At 58.6% G+C, this 22,233-nt stretch overlaps 1 protein-coding gene across 1 annotated transcript in view; it reads left to right on the top strand.

The window, feature by feature from the left end:
- MEGF8 (multiple EGF like domains 8) overlaps positions 1-22,233 on the top strand; it is a 41,414-nt gene extending 19,181 nt beyond the window's left edge. The window contains exons 19-41 of the mRNA XM_065926178.1: positions 272-520; positions 1,017-1,216; positions 1,453-1,663; positions 1,769-2,018; positions 2,535-2,667; positions 4,144-4,391; positions 4,486-4,596; positions 4,756-4,874; positions 5,229-5,436; positions 5,956-6,136; positions 6,908-7,071; positions 7,739-7,883; positions 8,926-9,157; positions 10,290-10,413; positions 10,552-10,765; positions 10,923-11,137; positions 13,926-14,133; positions 14,328-14,487; positions 14,913-15,105; positions 15,987-16,157; positions 16,248-16,378; positions 17,057-17,189; positions 19,306-22,233. Coding sequence (XP_065782250.1) covers positions 272-520; positions 1,017-1,216; positions 1,453-1,663; positions 1,769-2,018; positions 2,535-2,667; positions 4,144-4,391; positions 4,486-4,596; positions 4,756-4,874; positions 5,229-5,436; positions 5,956-6,136; positions 6,908-7,071; positions 7,739-7,883; positions 8,926-9,157; positions 10,290-10,413; positions 10,552-10,765; positions 10,923-11,137; positions 13,926-14,133; positions 14,328-14,487; positions 14,913-15,105; positions 15,987-16,157; positions 16,248-16,378; positions 17,057-17,189; positions 19,306-20,574 — 5,269 coding nt within the window. The 3' untranslated portion in view covers positions 20,575-22,233. The remainder of the gene's footprint in view (positions 1-271; positions 521-1,016; positions 1,217-1,452; positions 1,664-1,768; positions 2,019-2,534; positions 2,668-4,143; positions 4,392-4,485; positions 4,597-4,755; positions 4,875-5,228; positions 5,437-5,955; positions 6,137-6,907; positions 7,072-7,738; positions 7,884-8,925; positions 9,158-10,289; positions 10,414-10,551; positions 10,766-10,922; positions 11,138-13,925; positions 14,134-14,327; positions 14,488-14,912; positions 15,106-15,986; positions 16,158-16,247; positions 16,379-17,056; positions 17,190-19,305) is intronic.

Here is a 22,233-nt window from a genome sequence, read left to right as displayed (position 1 = left end):
CTCATCTTCCCTTCTGTTTTCTTTCTTCTTATCTTTGTGTTTCTCTTCTGTCTCCCTTTGTCCTTATCCCCCTCTCTCTTTCCTGTCTTTAAAAATCATTTTTGCCTGGCTTTCCTGGCTTTTTCTCTGCCTCTCTTCCATTTTTCCTTCTGTCTCCATATTCATCTTTCTGTCTCTGATTTCTCTCCTCTCCCTGTCCCTGTTTCTCTGTCTTTCTCTCCTTACCACGCCCCTCCACCCCAACTGCCTTCTTCAATCCCCCTGTCCGCAGTTGCCTCCAGGGTGACTTCTCAGGGCCTCTGAGTGGGGGGAACTGCTCCCTGTGGGTCGGGGAGGGCCTGGGGCTGTCTGTGGCCCTCCCCGCCCGCTGGGCGTATGCCCGCTGCCCGGATGTGGACGAGTGTCGCCTGGGCCTGGCGCGGTGCCACCTGCGGGCGACCTGCCTGAACACACCGCTCAGCTACGAGTGTCACTGCCAGAGGGGCTACCAGGGCGATGGCGTCACTTACTGCAATCGCACGTGAGTGGGGCCTGGGTTTCCATGGAGATGTCGGCCCAGGGCGGGCACGGGCAGGGAGGCTGGGAGGAAGTGATCCTGGCGTCAGGCTGCCTTCCCTGGAGCCAGCCTCCCCAGTGAGCCTTGGGTTTTTACCTGGCAAAACAGGCCCTCATTAGAGCAACAGGGTCCTCACTGTTACACAGTTACTGTGGAGACGGGTCACCCTTGGACTGGAGGCCACAGTTGCCATAGAGACGGAGGAGGACCAAGTTGAAAGGGGTTTTCACAGAGAACAGATCACCAGTGGTGATATTTGGTTTCTATAGAGACAGGAGTTACTACACGTGATGGGGTTACCTTGGAGACAGGGCCACCCACGGAGTCCAGGATCCTGGAACAGGCAGTAGCTTCTGATGGTGTTGCCATGGAGAAACTGGGGTGGAACGGGGAGAGGGGTGGATGCCTTGGGGGCTCCAGGCCTGCCCATCCTTCCCCCACCCCCACCACACCCCCTCAGGTGCTTGGAGGACTGTGGCCATGGTGTGTGCAGCGGCCCCCCAGACTTCACCTGCGTGTGTGACCTGGGCTGGACGTCGGACCTGCCCCCTCCCACGCCTGCCCCCGGCCCCCCTGCACCCCGCTGTTCCCGGGACTGTGGCTGCAACTTCCACAGCCACTGCCACAAACGGGGGCCCGGCTTCTGCGACGAGTGCCAGGGTGAGCAGCCAGCAGCTAGCCTCAGGCGCCTCCCCGGGGTTCCTGAGTCCCCACCCCCAGCTCCAGGTCCCTCGGTCCCACTGCCTGTTCAGCGCCCGCCCTCCCTCCGGGATCTGCACTTCCTCCTCAGTCTGGGTACCAGTTGCCCCGCTTTGAGCCAGCTGGGGTCAGAGAGGGTCGGGCTCCTTCCTGCCTTGGCTCCTGACCCTGCCTCCTGCCCATGGGGCCCTCCACAGACTGGACGTGGGGGGAGCACTGTGAGCGGTGCCGGCCTGGCAGCTTCGGGAACGCCACGGGCTCCGGCGGCTGTCGGCCCTGCCAGTGCAATGGGCATGGGGACCCTCGCCGAGGCCACTGTGACAACCTCAGCGGGCTCTGCTTCTGCCAGGATCACACCGAGGGTGCCCACTGCCAGCTCTGCTCCCCTGGCTACTATGGGGACCCTCGGTGAGCCAGGGGCCAGCCAGGCCGGGGTGGGGGCCAGGGTGGGGTTAAGCATGTGGCGGGCCTGGGCGGGACTGATCTGACGCTGCCTCTCCTCTCTCCCCCCAGGGCAGGTGGCTCCTGCTTCCGGGAGTGTGGGGGTCGTGCCCTCCTCACCAACGTGTCCTCAGTGGCACTGGGCTCACGCCGGTTTGGGGGGCTCCTGCCTGCAGGTGGTGGGGCAGCAAGAGCGGGGCCAGGCCTGTCCTACTGTGTGTGGGTTGTCTCAGCCACCGAGGCGCTGCAGCCCTGTGTGCCCGGGACCCTCTGTCCCCCGCTTACCCTCACCTTCTCCCCCGACAGTAGCACCCCATGCACGGTGAGCACCAGGGGCGCCCATGCAGGCCCATGTTCCCCCACCCAGTGGGAATCTTCAGACAGACCCTGGCCCCCATGTCCCTGCTTTGTCATCCATCAAGCTCCCAACTCTATTTCTCAGGCCCCTAGCCCTCTGTTCCTCAGCCCACAGACCCTCCCACTTCCCAGGCTGCCTCCTGTTTCCTGGACCCCAGTTTTCCATTCCCCAGTTCAGGCATGGTAAACGTTTGTACCTTGAGTGCCAACTCTGATGGATTGGTAGTGGCTGCCAGGATCTGTGCATTGAGAAAGAGCCTCCATGCACGAGTGCCTGATTGATTAACCATGTCTGCTGTCGACACAGGCCTAGGAATGGTGGCCTCCATGCCACAGCGTGACAGTCAAACTAGGTGGTTCAAACAGCTTTTGCCCCCATCTCAGATTGCCCTCTCTTTTTGAGCTCCTCTCCTCCCAAACCCCAAGCATCGCTCTGTCTCTTCCCCATCATCCACTGATCCTCGACTCCTCACCTCTCCAGCTGAGCTACGTCCTGGCCTTTGATGGATTCCCACGCTTCCTGGACACCGGTGTCGTCCAGTCGGACCGTAGCCTCATCGCTGCATTCTGCGGCCAGCGGCGGGACCGGCCCCTCACTGTGCAGGCCCTGTCTGGTATGGGCACTGGGGGAATGGGACCGCTGTCCTGGACTGTCCTTTGTCCGTGTACCTTGCTGCCTGAGGTGGGCTCAGGACCCAGCCTGACTGTCCCAGCCACTGACTTGCTGGGTGACGCAATTCCTTGCCACCTCTGGGTTGCAGTTTCTTCAGCTGAAGATTGTACTGGCTGGGTTGTGTCTCTGGAAAGAAGGTCCAAGTGGGGGACACAGAATGTAGCTGGTGTGGGGGCCCCCGAGCATCTCTCTGCTCAGCCTAGTGGTTTTCAACCAGGAGTGACTTTGCCCCTTGGGGTATTTGGCTGTGTCTGGAGATGTTCTGAATGTCACGATTGGAGGTACTACTGGTTTCCCATGGGTAGGGGTATCCCATGGATGGGGGCTGGAGACCCTACTCTGCAGTGAAAGGGCCCGTGTTTGGAAATGCTTCTCCTCATATTGTAAAACCGAGTGGCTGCAAGGCTGTGAGAGGGCAGAGTTGGGAGTTGTTCCTGCTGGTGAAGGCACGCGAGCCCAGACCTGCACGGCGAGCTGCTAGAGCTGAGCAGTCGTCTCTGTCGTTTCACCCAGCGAGTGTTTACTGAGCACCCAGCTGTCAAGCTGGGCCTGCCTGGGCTCCGTGCTGGGCGTGTCGAAGGGGACCAGGGACACAGGCGCTGCCTTCATGGACTCACAGCAGAAGGGGACGTGACAAACAGCAGTGAACAAATTATAGTCAGAACAGTCACACTTTTTTGAGAAGGGACGAGAGGAAATGGAAAGGACTGGGGACCTGGCCTATCTGGGGAGGTGAGGAGGGATTCTTTGCAGAAGTGAAATTTCACTTGAGGCCTGAAGGGGGCAGTGTGGGCAAGGACGACTACTGAGGGAGGCATAGCAGATGCCCAGGCTCTGAGACTTGGTGGTAGAGAATCGGCCTGCCAATGCAGGAGGTGCGGGTTCGATCCCTGGGTCAGGAAGATCCCCTGGAGAAGGAAATGGCAACCCACTCCAGAATTCTTGCCTGGAAAATCCAGTGGACAGAGGAACCCTGCAGGCTACAGTCCATGGGATCGCAGAGTCGACACGACTTAGCGACTAAACAACAGCGACAAAAAACAACTTCCTATTCTGAGAATAAGAAGCTGGTCAGTGGTGCTGGAGTGCAAAGAGCTGGGAGGGTGGGAGGTGATGAGGTCAGAGAGCCTGTAGGCCTACTGACTCTCTTTATTTTTAAAAAATATTTATTTCTTTATTTGGCTGCACTGGGTCTTAGTTGTGGCGTGAGCTTAGTTGCAGCATGTGAGCTCTTAATTGGCAGCCTGCAGTTAGTTGCGGCATGTGGGATCTAGTTCCCTGATCAGGGATCGAACCCATGTCCCCTGCATGGGGAACGTGGAGTCTCAACCACTGGACCACCAGGGATGCCCCTGTCTCTTTAAATATCACTTTGTTACGACCTTGTGACAAGCCTCTGGACTCTCTCCTCCAACAGGGCTGCTGGTACTGCACTGGGAGGCCAATGGCTCCTCATCCTGGGGCTTCAATGCCTCCGTGGGCTCTGCCCGCTGTGGGTCAGGGGGCCCCGGGAGCTGCCCTGTCCCCCAGGAGTGTGTGCCCCAGGATGGGGTCCCAGGTGCTGGACTCTGCCGGTGTCCCCAGGGCTGGGCTGGCCCGCACTGCCGCATGGCTGTGTGTCCTGAGAACTGTAATGCCCACAACGGGGCGGGGACTTGTAACCAGGTATGGGTAGAAGAGAGCCAGCCAGGTGGGACAGGGCAGGGGTGGGGGTGGTAATTAGGGCAACCCCCCCCCAGCTGCTTCTGCTGCCCCCCAGAGCCTGGGCTTGTGCGTCTGTGCTGAAGGCTTCGGGGGTCCTGACTGTGCCACGAAGCTGGATGGCGGGCAGCTGGTCTGGGAGACCCTCATGGACAGCCGCCTCTCAGCCGTGAGTTATGGGCGCCACTCCCCAGGGGGGTGCCGTGCAGCCCGCCTCCTGGATCCTTCTCCCCGCTCCACTCCCCAGACTACACCCAGAGACCCTGAACCCAGCCTGTCACTTGGTAATGACCTCACCTGAGCCCTCCTGTGTGCACCCCACCCCCAGGACACCGCCAGCCGCTTCCTGCACCGCTTGGGGCACACGATGGTGGAGGGACCTGATGCCACCTTGTGGATGTTTGGGGGCCTGGGCCTGCCCCAGGGGCTGCTGGGAAACCTGTATAGGTGAGGACGGCCCTGGGGAGGTGGGACACCTGAATGACAAAAGGTCACCTCAGGGGATGCTGTGATGCCTGTCCTATAAGAGTCCCGTGGGGGTGGGGAGGTGTGCAGAAAAATCTCCACAAGTGCAGGATACCCCAAAGGATGCTGGGACGCTTGTCACAGGCGGCTTACCTCAGGGACTGGGGTGCTTACTGGGGTGGTGATACCCCAGAGGATGGTACAGTGATTAGGGTACCTGCCAAGTGGGGGGTGATCCCAGGGGATGCTGGGGTACCAGTGGGGGGGGGCATCACCCCAGGGGGTTATGGACTGACTGCCACATAGTGAGGCTGCCTTTTTGCATCTTGGCCCCAGGTACTCAGCGAGTGAACGGCGGTGGACACAGATGTTGGCAGGAGCCGAGGATGGGGGCCCAGGCCCCTCCCCTCGCTCTTTCCACGCTGCTGCCTACGTGCCTGCTGGCCGTGGGGCCATGTACCTACTGGGGGGTCTCACAGCTGGGGGCGTCTCCCGGGACTTCTGGGTCCTCAACCTCACCACCCTGCAGTGGCGGCAGGAGAAGGTGAACATCTCAATCCCCAGGTCCCCACAGCCAGGCTCCAGCAGAGATAGCAAGAGCAGCTCCAGCCATCCTTGCCCCAAGAGGAGGACGCTTCCTCCTGGGGCCCCAGCACAAGTCCCAGAAGTTGAATTTCCTTTTCTGTCCTGGGTCACACTTAATTCCTGAGCCAGTCCCCAGCCTAGGGAATGTGACCCTCTGGGTGGCCAGGCCGGGACACAGTCCCCTTGTCGAGCTGGTACACTCAGCCCTATGCAGCCAGAGTAAGAGTCAGGGAGCAAAGGCATCCCGAAGGAACCCTGGGCTACTCCCACATGAAGAAGTGACACCAAGCAGGCTGAAATAGTGACAGGTCTGCTGCTCGCCTGCCGGGACCATGACTGGTGGGAAGGCCTGGGGTCTGACCCGTTCCCCCTTAGCAGCTCAAGGGGAGAATGGGGAACTCTGAGCCTTGCTTCTACCCACAAAATGATCCCTGACCTCTGCCCCTCTCCCTGGTGACCTCCACCCTTCATCCCTCAGGCCCCTCAGACTGTGGAGCTGCCAGCCGTTGCTGGTCACACGCTTACTGCCCGCCGAGGCCTATCTCTGCTCCTGGTGGGTGGTTATTCCCCGGAAAATGGCTTCAACCAGCAGCTGCTTGAGTACCAGCTGGCGACTGGCACCTGGGTGTCCGGGGCTCAGAGCGGGACGCCCCCCACAGGTGGGCCTGGGGACAGGGCTTGGCGTGGGGTCTGGGCACAGCGCTTTTGACTCTCGACCGTCCGCTCTACCCCCTCCTATACTGTGTGGTCACCGCCCCCTACACCTGTTGTCTCCCTATGTACCGTCACCCACCCCCCTTCTCAGGATGCTGTCTTTTGAGAAGTTCAGTTTCTCTACTTACCCCTCAGACTTCATGAGAAGCTGCCCACCTCCTGCCTAGTAGCAGTGGGACACTTTCCCTCTCCCAGGCCCTAGAACACTGCCCCTCAGGTATTTTCCTTCCTCTCCCTCTCCTCTTTCTTTCTTTCTTTGGCTACGCCGGATCTTAGTTGTAGCACGTGGGATCTTTCTATGTGGCGCACGGACTCCCTAATAGTGGCGCACAGGCTCAGTAGTTGCAGCTGAGGGCTCTAGTTCCATGGCCTGTGGGATCTTTGTTCCCCAGCCAGGGATCAAACTCTCATCCCCTGCTTTACAAGGTGGATTCCCAGCCACTGGACCAGCAGGGAAGTCCCTCTCCTTCTGCATTCTTTGATCTCTGTCCCCAAGATCCCTCCGGCCACCCTGGCTCCCTCTTCCCTTTCCCAGAGTCTCAATGGCTGTCCTTTAGCACTGAAGGGAGAGGGAGGGGGTTGAGAAAGGCTCCCCGGTCTCCGGCGTCAGGGCCTGGTTGGGTGGTGTCGTGGTCACGAGGAGGGGAGCCCGGGGGGGCCTTCTTGATCCCCAGGCTTTCCCCCAGCCTCTGTGCTCGCTCTCCCCGCGCCCCCAGGTCTCTACGGTCACTCCGCTGTGTATCACGAGGCCACCGACTCCCTCTACGTGTTCGGGGGTTTCCGCTTCCACGTGGAGTTGGCAGCCCCGTCCCCTGAACTCTACTCCCTGCACTGCCCTGACCGCACCTGGAGCCTGCTGGCCCCTTCTCAGGGAGCAAAGGTCAGAAAAAAGGGCCAGACAGATGAGTCAGCGGGGCCCCCCCCTCCCCCAAGTCTCCCCTTCTCTCTGACCTGGAGGTCAGAATCAACCTCCAGGAGGTCAGAGGCCTGGGTTCTGACCTGGTGCTCCCGCTTCTGGGTGTGGCCCAGACAGGCCCCTCACCTTCCTGGCGCCCCCAGCTATGAAACAGGAAGCTGAGGTTTCTTGTGCCTCTGCCTCCAAGGCCAAGGGAGTCAGTGTGAATGAGAGCAGGAAACCTGGGTGCCTAGAGACAGCTGCATTTTCCATCCATGAACAAGTTTCTAAGCCCTTCTTGGGGCTAGACTGCAAGGGAGATGGAAGTATGAGCCCCAGCAGGAGAACCCCAGTCCAGCTGGCGAGGTTACACAAGAAACCAGGGGTTCATCTCAAGTCATCCAGGCTGGGTTCCTGGGGAACAGCATGGAGCATGAGGGTTCTGGGGGTTCACGAAAAGGGGATGGCTCTAGAGGCGGCTCTGAGGAACAAGGACGATTTCCTGGAGGAAGGAGTGAAGTTTGAGGAAGGTTAGGGTTGGGTGGGCTGGCAGGGGTTGGGGCGTGGGGAGATTTGGGGTGGCGGGTGGGCTGAGAGGGAGCAGAGGACTGTGGGCCCTCACAGGCCACCCTGCCGCGTGTCCCCCCAACAGCCCCGGCCCCGACTCTTCCACGCCTCGGCCTTGCTAGGGGACACCATGGTGGTCCTCGGGGGGCGCTCTGAACCCGACGAGTTCAGCAGCGACGTGCTGCTTTACCTGGTCAACTGCAACACCTGGCTCCTGCCCGACCTCATCGGTGAGTCCGCCGCCCTCCAGGGAGGCCCGGGGACAACCAGGGGGCGCTCTGGCCTGGCCGGAGACCCCCACTCGTTGGCAGTCACGTGGACCCCTTCAGACCAACAGGCAAAGCTTCGGTCCTCTCCACATTATCTCAACACCCACGGAAGCACCCTCCTTCCCTTTTTTTTTTTTTTAGGAATGTTTTAAATTCTGATTATGAAGTTGTGGTAGATAATTCGTAAAATAGGAAGAAAAGCATCCCCCATAATCCCATTCTCTAGAGATGGCTTTCATGTGTGAGGGTGTTTCCTTTCAGTTCATAGGTTGGCAAGGGGCTGTATCTTGCCTTTGTATTTCATTTGACCATTGTAAGTGACTGACTGGGTTTCTGGGTCTGTCTCCTTTTCATTTTGTTTCTCTCTCTGTCCCTCTATCTGTAGTTCTCTTTTGCTTTTAATCTATCTTTTCCACCACTGTGACTGTTTTTTTTGTTTTTGTTTTTTTTTTTTAGGATTTAAAAAAATGTAGGTGCTCTGTGATGACCGAGATGGGTGGGAGGGAGGTGGGAGGGAGGTCCAAGAGGGAGGGGATGTCTGTATACGTGTAGCTGCTTCACTTCGTTGTACAGCAGAAACAAACACAGCATTGTAAAGCAGTTATACTCCAATAAAAATGCATTTAAAAAATAAAAATTTAGGGGAAATTCACGTAATGAAATTAGCCACTGTAAGATGAACCGTTAAGTGACATTCAGTACCTTCACAGTGTTGTTCACCTACCACTGTGGTCTGGTTCCAGAAAATTTGCCTGTTTTTATTCCACTCTCTCTGTTCCTTTTTCCTGTTGATGTGTCTCTCTCCCTCTTTCCGTCTTGCTGTGTGTGTCTGATTCTCTTTTTCCGTTTGGCCTTGTCTATCTTCTCCCTGCCTTTTCTTGTCCGTCTCTGCTCTTCTTAGACCATCTCTCTGCCCAGCATCCCTCTCTTGACTGGCTCCTGTGTGTGAATCTCTGCTTCCAGTCACCTGTTCTCTCTCTCTGAACTTTCTGTCTTTCCCCAGGCCCAGCCTCCGTGGGACCGCCAATGGAAGAGTCTGTGGCCCATGCTGTGGCTGCGGTAGGGGGTCGCCTGTATATCTCAGGAGGCTTTGGGGGAGTGGCCCTGGGCCGCCTGCTGGCCCTGACCCTGCCCCCTGACCCCTGCCGCCTGCTGCCCGCGCCCGAAGCTTGTAACCAGACTGGGGCCTGTGCCTGGTGCCATGGGGCCTGCCTGTCCGGGGACCAGGCCCACAGGTAACCATGGAGACTGACAGCACCTGGGTGGGTGGTACTGGTGCCGTCCAAAGGGGGTTCTGTGCCGGGCCAGGCTTGTTGGGGAGTCCTCAGTAAGGTACTGTCTGGTTGGGACACCAGCTGCCCTGGGAGAAGGGCCAGCTCATCATGGTGGGGCAGGCTTGGGGAGCGCCCGGTTGGGACCTGTTAGTGGGCTGGGACAGCTGAGTCTGAACTGGGCCCCAAATGACCAGTTTGGGGTCATTTAGACCACAAAGATTCGAAGTAGGGCTGTGTCTAGTGGCTTTTAGAAACACCTGAGTTGGGGAAGACTGAGACTGGAGAGGCGGGTGGGCCTGCTCAGCGAGGGCTCCCAGGGCTCGGCCGCCCTGGGTTCTGTCCAGCTCCGGAGACTCCTCATCTGTAGTTTGGGAATCCAGGCATCTCAGGAGGCTGAAAGTGCTTTGCTGTGTTTAGCACAAACTGTATTGGCCGCAGTGACCCTCTGCTGACCTGAGGCTACTAATGGGCTTCATTTTGTCCCATTACATGTGTCACCATGTTTACTACAGAATATTATAGGCTCTGATTTTTAGGGTGCTCCTCCAGACTTTGCTAGGGGTGTTACATAACAGTGGGTACACCCACTGCTTTTCTAAAACCTAGAAAATTCTGAAACATGTATGCCTTCAAGGATTTTGAGTCAGGGATTGCGAACCTCCATGTGGGTGAGGGGGAGTCACCGAAGGGGTGAGCAGGAGAGGGCAGGGGTGGGCTCGTGGAGGAGGGGATGGTGAGGGGAGGCTGCAGGTGTAGGCCTGAGAGGAGGAGCCTTGAGCTGGGCGGGGGGCTGCAGGGGTCGGTTAGGAGGGGGTGGTCAGGGAAGAATTTAGGAGGAAGAGGCCTCCATGGGTGGAGGGCCAGGAGGACATGGGGTGTTGTCTTGTGTCTCTGGCCTGGGATGACAGGTGGCCGTGGGATCATCACCAAGTGAGCTCAGGAGGGGCCGGTCTGGGAGGCCTGTGCTGAGACCAGTTGGAATGGACCTGCGGGGCCTTTAGACCAGTGTCCAGGAGGCACCAGGGAGGGGCGCTGGGTGCGGGGAGGATGGAACCTGGCTAAGCGTGATGGGCCAGGCCTCCCGCCTCCCCAGGCTGGGCTGTGGCGGCACCCCCTGCTCCCCTATGCCCCACTCCCCCGAGGAATGTCGGCGTCTGCGTACCTGCGGTGAGTGCCTGGCCCGCCACCCCCGGACCCTGCAGCCTGGAGATGGAGAGGTGAGTGATGGGGGAGGAGGGAAAGCGTTTCAGGCACCACGGGGCTCTTCACCTGGGATCAGGTGGCAGGAACTGAGACTGGAGGGGTGCCGGGGGCTCTGACGACCCCTCTGAGCCAGTACCTCCCCACCCCCCCAGGCCTCTGCCCCCCGCTGTAAGTGGTGTACCAACTGCCCCGAGGGTGCCTGCATTGGGCGCAACGGGTCCTGCACCTCAGAGAACGACTGTCGCATCAACCAGCGCGAGGTCTTCTGGGCCGGGAACTGCTCAGAGGCCGTGTGTGGGGCGGCCGACTGCGAGCAGTGCACCAGGGAGGGCAAGTGCATGTGGACGCGGCAGTTCAAGAGGACGGGTGAGTGCCGGGGCCTGGTCCCCGCGGGGAGAGCCCGGGGGGCCTGGACTCCTGCTCCAGGGATGCCAGGGGCTCAGGGGCCTGGTCTGAGGGAGGAGGTGGGGGGCGGGCAAGGGACCTGGACCCACTCCTTGATCCCTGCACCCCCCAACCTCAGGGGAGACCCGCCGCATCCTTTCGGTGCAGCCCACCTACGACTGGACGTGCTTCAGCCACTCGCTGCTGAACGTGTCCCCGATGCCGGTGGAGTCTTCACCCCCGCTGCCCTGCCCCACACCCTGCCATCTCCTGCCCAACTGCACCTCCTGCCTGGACTCCAAGGGTGCTGACGGGGGCTGGCAGCACTGTGTCTGGAGCAGCAGCCTCCAGCAGGTACCACAGCCGGGCAGGGTGTGCGGGTGGCCCTCCCCTCCCCCCGACATTCACCTTTCTCCCCATCGCCACCTCTGCCTCACATCCTCCTCCATCTCCTTAGGTCTGCTCCCACCATCACACTTCTTCTTCCTTCCCACTTTCTCTCCCCACATCGCTTTCTTCCTTCTTTGCCTTGTTTTTTTTTTTTTTCTTTTTTGGACATGCTACGTGGCTTGTGGGGTCTTAGTTTCCCGACTAGGGATTGAACTTGTGCCCACAGCCGTGAAAGCACAGAGTCCTAACCACTGGACCACCAGGGAAGTCCCTGAATCTCATTGTTCAAGTGTTTTTAGAGACCACAGTCTCTGCCCTGAATCCTGGTGACTGGTAATTCCCCTAAGTCACCCCATTAACATAAACTCAGGTGTAAAGAGGTTCCTTGTGAATAACAAAAGACGTCCCCATCACTCAGGAACCCCTGTGCATTTTAGTAGCTCAGTACCAGGGACCCGGACAAAGACCAAATATATCTGGTATCATACCACTCCATCCCATAGGAGGGTCATCCACATTAGAATATGTGCTGCCGAAGCAAGCACAAGGGTCATCCACATTAGATGGGAGAATTATTTAGAGCCTGGAGCAGTGCCTGCTCTTCAGTAGAAACTCAGTAATGCCCCCCTCATGCCCCACCCCCTGGGAAAATCTCCATTCTCTGCTGTCTGGGCCACAGGGAGGTCAGTGCAGCGGCTGGGGGTGGACGGTGCTCCCTCTGGGGGCGCTCCGTGTGGCTGCAGGGGCAGAGGCCCCCTGCGGTGCCTCCTCTGACAAACAGAGGCCTCTGTCATCCTCAAGCCTGGGTTCCTGCTGGTGATACAAGGTCTCCCTAAGTATTTTTGAGATTGGTATTATTTGTCTTTACTGGGATTCCAGGGACTGGAAGACAACACCAGAGAGCCCGCAGGCAGCTGAGGAGTTGAGAGGTGGGAGGGAGTGGTGGGGCAGCTGAGTGGATCCCATGGAGCTGGTGCCGCCTGGGAATGTCAGAGGGCCGCTGCCACATCTGAGTTCTGGGAAGATCAGTTAAAAACTAAAGTGTGTTGGCTCAGGGTTTTTTTTTAAAAACACAGGTCAAGGGGACTTCCCTGGCGATCCAGTGGTTGAGACTTCACCTTCCAGTGCTGGGCTGTGAGTTTGATCCCTAGTTGGGAACTAACATCCCACATGCCTCGTGGCCAAAAAAAAAACCAACTAAAAACATAAAAAAATGCCACTGCCCATCCCCCCACAACAGATCAAATGTAACAGGTTTGCAGACAAGACCTGTTGTGCTGTGGCTCAAGGGCAGCCATACTGTAATTGTCAGACTTTGTTCTTCTGAATGACTTTGGCCTCACCAACAGGGTGCTGTCTTCCCCACTGACTGACTGGCTTCTTCCTTCCTCCCCTTTCTCCTTTCACCAAATTCATCACCGAGCACCTTCTTCATGCTGGGCACTTTGCCAGGCGGTGGGCATAGGTCAGCAGACAAGCTGGGATCCTGCGTCTCTTCCAGGAAACGCAGTTAATGGTGTTGGGCAGCTTTGCATTGGGCCACTATAGTGGTCCCAGAAGAGAGTGCTTAGCCGACTGGAGCCTTGGGCTTCTCAGCCCCCTTCCCAATGGCCCTGCTGTTTGCCAAGGGGGGCACTAAATTTAGATCTGGAAGCCTGACCTGGAGGAGAATTTGGCTCCGGCTGTTCAGCCAGGCTCAGCTCATCACCGACGTAGCCTGCAGTGGGTTCAGAGCTCCGGCCACAGCAATCAGGGTTTTCTATTTCAGGATTGCACAATTGCTTTCTTTCTTCCTGAGTGCATCCAGACAGACAGCCTAGACTAATCCCTTTCCCCTTGTACTTTACTTAAGGCCAGAGCTGTAAATAAAATGTTCTCATACAGTGAGGTAAGTTCCTGACCTCACTGCATACCCTGTCTGAGTGCCCGGACACAATAAGTGATGGTGCGTGAGCTGCAGTGCAGCCCCTGACACAGGCCCCAAATCCTCCCAGCCAAGGCAGGAGGGCCCTGTTGCCCCAGTGGCAGGGCCCACGTTCTTTTTTTTTTTTTAATTAGAAGTTTAATTAAAAGTTTTTTTTGGACACTCTGTGCCTCATGAGGGATCTCAGTTCCCCAACCAGAGATTGAACCTGCAACCCCTGCAAAGGAAGTTCAAGGTGCTAACCACTGGACCGCCAGGGAAGTCCCTTCCATGTTCTTTCTAAGAGACTGTGGCTGGCCTCCCCCCTCCTGAATCTTGTTTCTGTGTCTACCTGGGACCATTGCCTTTCTCTGACTGTAAGAAACGGCTGTATCCCAAGCCAGGTGGTAGAGAGGGCTCACCATACCAACACAGTGGCGCCTCGGGTAAGGCGGGCGGACAGCTCAGCCAGGCACCCGAGCCGGAGCCGGAAGGCTGCCGCTCCGCTCGTCCTCAGCGCGTGTGGGTCTCATCTCTGCTGCCTTCTGCCCCGGCTCTTTCCCCGCCCCTCCCCACTCTCTTCCTTTGCTGTCACTTGTTCATCCTAACGGCCTGGCCAGCCCTGGTCCACACAGTCTAGTTTCAAGGCTGTCCCTAGCCTGACTTCCGATCTGTACTTCCAGTTACAAAGGCTGAGGAGGGAGGATGCAGTGGCCCCAGGTGCTGGCCGTTTTGGCCCACCTGGTTGTGGCCAGCAGGGGTGAGATCTCTGAGAAGAGGGTGCGGCCCAGGGAGCCCCCACGACATGTGTGTCTGATGGTCTTCCTCCTCCGTTTCCGCTCCCCGCAGTGTCTGAGCCCCTCCTACCTGCCCCTGCGGTGTATGGCCGGAGGCTGCGGGCGGCTGCTCCGCGGACCCGAGAGCTGCTCCCTGGGCTGTGCTCAGGCAACCCAGTGCGCCCTGTGCCTGCGGCGCCCCCACTGTGGCTGGTGTACCTGGGGGGGCCAGGATGGGGGCGGCCGCTGCCTGGAGGGTGGACTCAGTGGCCCCCGTGACGGTGAGACTGGCGGCTTTGCGGATGGGGTGCGGAGGGCCGGCCCCTGTCTGGGTTCCGACAAGGGGGTTGGTGTGGAGAATGAACGTGGGGGCCCTCACAGGTGGTGTTTGGGGAAACTAGGAGCAAGGGCCAGGGGGGCTGGGTGGGAGGTACAGAGGCCCGCCCTCCAGCAAAGCCTGGTATCCTCATGTCAGGGCTGACGTGTGGGCGACCTGGGGCCTCCTGGGCCTTCCTGTCCTGCCCCCCGGAGGACGAATGTGCCAATGGGCACCATGACTGCAACGAGACCCAGAACTGCCATGACCGGCCCCACGGTTACGAGTGCAGCTGCAAGGCGGGCTACACCATGGACAAGTGAGGCTCTGGCTGGACCAGGACTCTGGTGGGGTTGAGGGGAGTGGGCCAGACTGACCGTGGGGTGGAAGAGCCTGTGAGGAGCAGTAAAGGATGGGACGTGGACCCAAGCAGGATGCAAGGAAACACAGTCCAAGGTGTGGAGGAGGGTGTGAGGTAGGCGCTCGGTCCAGGGAGGGCAGGTTGGTGCATTGGTTTGATAGGGTGCCCTGGAGTGGGGGGTCATTGCTCCCGCAGGAGGTTCTGGGCTGGACCCAGGAGCGAGGCAGTGATGGAACAGACCTGGGGCAGGGTGGACTAGTGGAGAAGAGGGTGGGTGGTCGGGGGTGGGCTCTGAGAAGCTGTGAGGACCCTGACGCCAGCCAGGTCTGCCCTGGGGAGGGGGCGGCTGCTGCCCTGCCCTGACCCCCACCCCCTCCCTGCAGTGTGACGGGGCTGTGCCGCCCGGTGTGTGCCCAGGGTTGCGTGAACGGCTCGTGTGTGGAGCCCGACCACTGCCGCTGCCACTTCGGCTTCGTCGGCCGCAACTGCTCCACGGAGTGTCGCTGCAACCGCCACAGCGACTGCGCCGGCGTGGGGGCCCGCGACCACTGCCTGCTCTGCCACAACCACACCAAGGTGGCCGTCCGGGATCTCCAGGCTTGCCCCTGGGCCCTGCTGGCCTTCCGCCTGCAGTCAGGCATCTTGAGCCTCATCCCAAACCCCAATGAACTAGATGCAGGGAGGAGGTGGCATAGTCCCATCTCAGGGAGGATGAGAGGACAGTGGGGCCCCTTCTGGGGCTGTGTCACAGTGGGGTGTGCCTGGGAGTAGTGTGATAGAGTTAGTGCTGGGCCAGCGAGGGTGAGCACGTGGTACAGCATCTGGGATCAGGTAGGGAAGGGCTTTCCGAGCTCAGCACCCTGGACTGAAGGGGACTGAGACCCCTGCCACTGGAGGTGTGCAAGTGAAGGTGGAGGGCTAAATGGTAGAGGGGCTGGTGTAGTTAGCAGTAGTTAAGTCGCTAAGTTGTGTCTGACTTGTGACCCTATGGGACTATAGCCTGCCAGGCTCCTCTGTCCATGTGATTCTCCAGGCAAGAATACTGGAGTGGGTTGCCATTTCCTTTTCCAGGGGATCTTCCCGACCCAGGAATCAAACCCAAGTCTCCTGCATTGCAGGCAGGTTCTTTACCGACTGAGCTATGAGGGAAGCCCAAGAGGGGCCGGGGTGGCCCAAGCCAAATGCCGGAGCCACTGTTGCCTTCCCAGGGTGCTCTCAAAGTGAAAAGTGTTAGTCACTCAGTTGTGTCCGACTCTTTGCGACCCTATGGACTGTTGCCTGCCAGGCTCCTCTGGCCATGGAAATCTCTAGGCAAAAATACTGGAGTGGGTAGCCACTCTCTTCTCCAGGTCAGGGATCAAACCCGGGCCTCCTGCATTGCGGGCAGGTTCTTTACTATCTGAGCCATCCCACCAGGACCATTCACTGCCTTTGACCACTCTGTCCTTGGTTTCCAGGGCAGCCACTGTGAGCAGTGCCTCCCACTGTTTGTGGGTTCAGCCGTGGGGGGAGGGACCTGCCGGCCCTGCCACGCCTTTTGTCGCGGCAACAGCCACGTCTGCGTCTCCAGGAAGGAGCTTGAGATAGCCAGGAGGGAGCCGGAGAAGTACTCGCTGGATCCAGATGAGGTGAAAGGCTGGGGTCCTGAGCTCCTAGGTCTGAAGGAGAAGGGGTCTGGTCCGAGTCAGTTTGTGATCACCCTGTCCTCCCTTGGCCAGATTGAACACTGGGTGACAGAGGGTCCCAGTGAAGATGAGGCTGTGTGTGTGAACTGCCAAAATAACAGCTACGGGGATAAGTGTGAGAGCTGCCTCCATGGCTACTTCCTCCTCGACGGGAAATGCACCAAGTAAGTGGAGGGGGGCCAGGGACCTCCGCCGTGCCCAATAGAACAGCTCTGAGAGCCAGGCTCCTCTCCCCAGTCCTCAGCCCTCAGGCAATGGTGGGATCCCCTGAGGCAAGGGTTGGGGGCAATAAATAGACTCAGGTGGGAGGCCTTCCGCCTCAGAGGCTGGTGCTGAAATGCAGGCTATTGAGCAGCCCTGGTGGAGACTGTTGGGCAGAGAGACAGCCCTGGGATGTCTCTGGTGGGCCAGTGGTTAAGAATCCACCTTTCAATTCAGGGGACGTGGGTTCTATCCCTGGTCCAAGAACTAAGATCCCACATAGTGCACAGCTAAGCCTGTGCACTGCAACTTGAGAGCCCACATGCCACAACGAAGACCCAGCACAGCCAAAAGTTTAAAAAATGTTTTTAAAAATAAGAAAAAATAGAGAGGACCTTGAGGGGAAGCCTCAAGCCAGTCTCCCCATTCCATCCCCTTCCTTCTGACCCTGGAGTCCATCCAACCTGGGTTCGAATCCTAACTCGGCCACTGAACAGCTCTGTGGCCTTGGGGTAAACGGCTTGACCTCTGTGAGCCTCAGCTTCCTCTTCTGGCCTCACGGATTGGAGCCTGTGTTTACAGCATCCAGCCTGGCCCCTGTAGGTCATGGGAGCTCTATAACCCGCATTTTCCCTCTTCAGATGCCAGTGTAATGGCCACGCGGACACGTGTAACGAGCAGGATGGGACAGGCTGCCCATGTCAGAACAACACAGAGACAGGCACGTGCCAGGGCAGCTCCCCCAGTGACCGCCGAGACTGCTATAAATACCAGGTACGACTGGAAATGCAAGTTATGGGTCAAGGGCCCTGTGCCCAGAAGAGGTCCGAGCTGGGATGAGGTAGCCTGGCTCAGGCAGGACTGACAACATGGGTCCAGTATCTGTGGTCCTGGGGATCAAGGTCAGCTTGATAAACTGATCCCTAGTCAGTGTCAGGCCCTCAGCGTGATACTGGGAACCCAGAAATGAGCCTCTTGGGGGGGTTTCAGGGTGGTAAGGAGACAGACTCCATTACAAGTAGTCACAACTTAAAGATGGCAAATGCTGGAAAACTCATATCATAGTAGCTTGAGCAAAAAAGAAAATGTGGCTCTCAGAACTGAGTTCTGGAGTGGCCTTCAGGACTGGCCAGATCCAGGTGCTCACACTTGGGATTGACCAGGGTCAGTCCAAGCTCCAAACCCAACCAGCTGTTTGACCTGGGACAGGTGTCACCCAGGACCAGTTTTGCTTTCTTGATGTTTAATCAAAAGGCCTGTTGGTCCTTGTCTGAACAGACAGCTTTGGAGATGAGTTCAGACCTCCTCCAGCAACTCTGGGGGCTCTGATAAAGCAGTTTCTTTCACTTCTAATGATAGCAGTTGTTGCTGTTTAGTTGCTCAGTCATGTCTGACTCTTTGCCACCCCATGGACTGTAGCCCACCAGGCTCCTCTGTCCATGGGATTCTCTAGGCAAGAATACTAGAGTAAGTTGCCATTTCCTTCTTCAGGGGATCTTCCTGATCTAGGGATCAAATCTGTGTCTCCTGCATTGGTAGGCGGATTCTTTACCACTGAGCCACCTGGGAGACACCCAGTGATAGCAATGGTAGTTGCTGTATAGGGAGTGCTTGCCGCTGAGCTGGAGCTATGCCATAGATACAGTGGAGACAGCGCACACGTGGAAGGCTCAGGAAGGATGTGCTGGGGCCTCAGTGAGCTGTGGGCAGAAGAGGCTCAGAGACCTGTCCTGGGTCAAACAGCTGCTTGGGTTTGGAGCTTGGACTGGCCCTGGTCAACCTCAGAGATTGAGTGATTTCTACTGGACTGCAGGAATCAAGTGAGCTGTTATCCATCCACTCATTCATTCCGCACATATTTACTGAGCACCTAGTTATGCCAGGCACTATGAAGAGCACTGGGACACAGTAGGGAACAAAACAGGCAAAATGTTCTGTCCTTCCCTCCTGGCTCAGATGGTAGAGAATCTGCCTGCAGTGCCGGAGACCTGGGTTTGATCTCTGGGTCAGGAAGATCCCCTGGAGAAGGAAATGACAACCTACTCCAGTATTCTTGCCTGGAGAATTCCATGATCAGAGGAACCTGGTGGGCTTAAGGTCGTAAAGAGTCAAACATGACTGAGTGACTTAATGCTTTCACTTTCTGGGGAACTCGTGGAAAAGTACAGCAATAAACAGAAAAATAAGTCTGACACCCAGGGTGTTAGTGATGAGCAGTAAGGAGGAAAATGAAGCAGAGAGGAGGGCTCGGGGGGTGTGGGGGAGTGGAAATGGTAGATACAGTGGCCAAGAAAGGCTTGAGTGAGAAGGTGACACTTGAGTAAAGACCCAGTGGATGTGAGGACACTGGACATTCAGACTTGGGGGAGCAGGGAAGCGATCCAGGCAGTGGCTCAACCAGTACAAAGGCCCCAAGGCAGGACCTACCTACTATAGTCAGAAAGAGCAAGGCTAGCAGGCCAGGCAGGCCCACTCATGCAGGGCCTATGATTTCAGCAGTGTTTGCTACCAGGGTACAGAGGAAGAGTCTCCAGTTCAGCAAAGGTAGGTCACTAGTCCAAGGCCACACAGCTAGGGAGGTGGTCAAGCCAGGACTCAACAGAGCTCTGCATTGCTGTGTCTCAGAGTTCCAGAGGCCTCGCCATCAGGGTGCTGTGGTTGCTGGGGTGACACCAGGAACCGGATAGGGTGCTGTTAGTGTCCACACTGTGTCAGGGAAGTTTGGGGGAGGTGGTCACAGGGACGCTGCTGGGACATGGGGGCAACTAATCAGTAGGTACAAAGTAGAGGACCCACTATAGTGGCAGAGGCTACTTACCAGTAGGTACAAAATGCAGCCCGTCTCCTTGGAGGACTGGACACTGAACTGTCCACCCTGCCCCGCCCGCAGTGTGCCAAGTGCCGAGAGTCATTCCACGGGAGCCCGCTAGGGGGCCAGCAGTGCTACCGCCTCATCTCCGTGGAGCAGGAGTACTGCCTGGACCCCACGTCCCAGACCAACTGTTTCCACGAGCCCAAGCGCCGGGCCCTGGGTCCCGGCCGCACCGTCCTCTTCGGCGTGCAGCCCAAGTTCACCAACGTGGACATCCGCCTGACTCTGGACGTGACCTTTGGCGCCGTGGACCTCTACGTCTCCACCTCCTATGACACCTTCGTGGTCCGCGTGGCTCCCGACACTGGTGTCCACACTGTGCATATCCAGCCGCCACCGCCTCCCCCACCCCCCCCACCCCCTGCTGACGGCGGGCCCCGGGGACCTGGGGACCTGGGGGGACCTGGGGCTGGAGGTGGGCCGGTTACCCCAGCAGAGCCACGAGTGCGGGAGGTCTGGCCACGGGGCCTGATCACCTACGTGACAGTGACAGAGCCGTCGGCAGTGTTGGTGGTCCGTGGCGTGAGGGACCGGCTGGTCATCACCTACCCGCACGAGCACCACACCCTCAAGTCCAGCCGCTTCTACCTGCTCCTGCTGGGTGTGGGAGACCCAAGTGGGCCCAGTGCCAACGGCTCAGCTGACTCGCAGGGCTTGCTCTTCTTCCGGCAGGACCAGGCCCACATTGACCTGTTTGTCTTCTTCTCCGTCTTCTTCTCCTGCTTCTTCCTCTTCCTCTCGCTCTGTGTGCTCCTCTGGAAGGCCAAGCAGGCCCTGGACCACCGGCAGGAACAGCGCCGGCACCTGCAGGAGATGACCAAGATGGCCAGCCGCCCCTTCGCCAAGGTCACCGTCTGCTTCCCGCCAGACCCTGCTGCCCTAGCCCCCGCATGGAAGCCGGCCGGGCTCCCGCCACCCGCCTTCCGCCGCTCCGAGCCCTTCTTGGCACCGTTGCTGCTGACGGGGGCCGGCGGGCCCTGGGGACCTGTCGGAGGGGGCTGCTGCCCACCGGCCATCCCCACCACCACTGCCGGCCTGCGAGCCGGGCCTATCACCCTTGAGCCCACCGAGGATGGCATGGCCGGCGTGGCCACACTGCTGCTCCAACTGCCTGGCGGGCCCCACGCACCCAACGGTGCCTGCCTGGGGTCAGCGCTCGTCACGCTGCGGCACCGGCTACATGAGTACTGCGGCGGCGGTGGGGGCGCTGGGGGCAGTGGGCACGGGGCTGGTGCGGGCCGGAAGGGGCTGTTGAGCCAGGACAACCTCACCAGCATGTCCCTCTGACCCTCGGCGGGACCTTCGGCCACAGCAGTCGAGTCCCCTTAGGGTGGCCGCCCTGGACTTGGGTGCCCTTCCAACTGGGACACTTGTGTCCTCAGAGACTTCTGGTTTCTTTCCCCTGGGGGGAGGGTCCCCAGACAGAGCCTTCTTTGTTCTGTGTACTTACCGAATACCTACTATGCGCCAGGCACTGTTGAAGGCACTGGGTGTGAGTGGGAACCAAAACATTTAAGGTCCCTGTTCTCGCGGGATTTTAGGTCCCAGTGCCGGGACACTGTCGACATGCGCATGCGCGCACAGGTAGACGAGGAAAAGCATGTCTGAACCGGGCGAGTGGTGTGAGTTAGCACTGGGATGCGCCTGTGAGGGACCTCGGGGTCGTCAGTTGTTCACTGTGGGAAACTCGACTTTAAGAAGGAAACTGACTGTGGGAGGAGCTGTGGGGAGTGGGTACCAGGCAGAAGGAACCGCGAGGACAGAGGCGCAGAGGCCGGAAGTGGCTGATGTTACTGAAAAGGGTCGGAAAGCTGGCCAGTGTGGCCCTGACCAAGTGTGCAGAGGCGGTGGGGTCAGGGTCGGGCAGGGGGCGGGTCACCTAGGGCCCACCAACCCCGGATAGGGCTTGGGACTTTATTCTCAGGGCATTGGGAAGCCATTAGTCTTCTGAGGGAGAATGACAGGATCTGAGGTATTTAAGAGGTCACTCAGCTGTGTGGAGAATAGACTGGAGGTGCCGAGAGAAGCCGCAGGGGGACAGGACACGAGATGGGCCAGGTCAGGGGTAGAGGCCGTGAGAGGAGTCTGGAACAGAAGCAGGGGGTGAGTGGAAGGATATTATGATGGCATACATGGACATCGGAGTAGGGGAGGGAAGGAGGCCAGGTTGGCACCAGCTTTGTGGCCCAAACTGTGGGCCAAGGTGGGGTTGTTGGTGAAGGTGGGACAGACTGGGGCTGTGGGGGAAGATTAGGAGTCACGCTTTAGACCTGAGATGCCTTTCAGTGACATCTCCTCGGTCAGGTCCCACCAGGGACACAGCTGCTGCCCTGAGGATCTCAGCAGAGGGAGCTGAGTTCGGGGGTTGGCTCAGTGGTAAAGGAGGGGTGCTGCTGTGAGGAGACTGGAAGTGGGGCCACCCAGCGAGCCAGAGCAGGATGCTGTTTCTGCCACCACAGGCTGCAGGGACAAGATCAGGTTACGCCCAGGCCAGGGTCACTGTGGAGACCAGGCCAGGGTCACATGAGGAGACAAAGCCCCTGCCTGAGATGCCGGCCTGGGTGAGGTTGTGGGGGAGGGGAATACCCAGGTTGGGAATAGAAATGACAGTTTTCAACCTACAACTCTCTTCCCAGATGACACTGCCTTGAAGCAGCATCTGGCCTTTTCCCAGGGCCTCCCCTCACCCCTGCTGCCACCTTGGATTTCTGAGTCTTTCTGTCCCTTGAGGACTGCCCCACCTCCCTCAGTCCTAACCATCTTGAACTTCAGACTCCTTTCCCAAGACTCCACCCCCAGCTGTTTTTTGGACCTTGGGAAGCGGGGACCCTGTGTCTTCCTGTGTGCTGGGGGCCTTCGTCTAAGAGGCTGATCCTTGTGTGCCATCAGATGCTGCAGGGAAATTGGGGGGAGCAGTAAAAGCAACAAATAAAAGAGTGTGTGGAA

The sequence above is a fragment of the Muntiacus reevesi genome, chromosome 2 (genome assembly GCF_963930625.1).
Source record: "Muntiacus reevesi chromosome 2, mMunRee1.1, whole genome shotgun sequence".
Taxonomy (NCBI): domain Eukaryota; kingdom Metazoa; phylum Chordata; class Mammalia; order Artiodactyla; family Cervidae; genus Muntiacus; species Muntiacus reevesi.
This window is presented reverse-complemented; position numbering and strand designations above follow the sequence as displayed.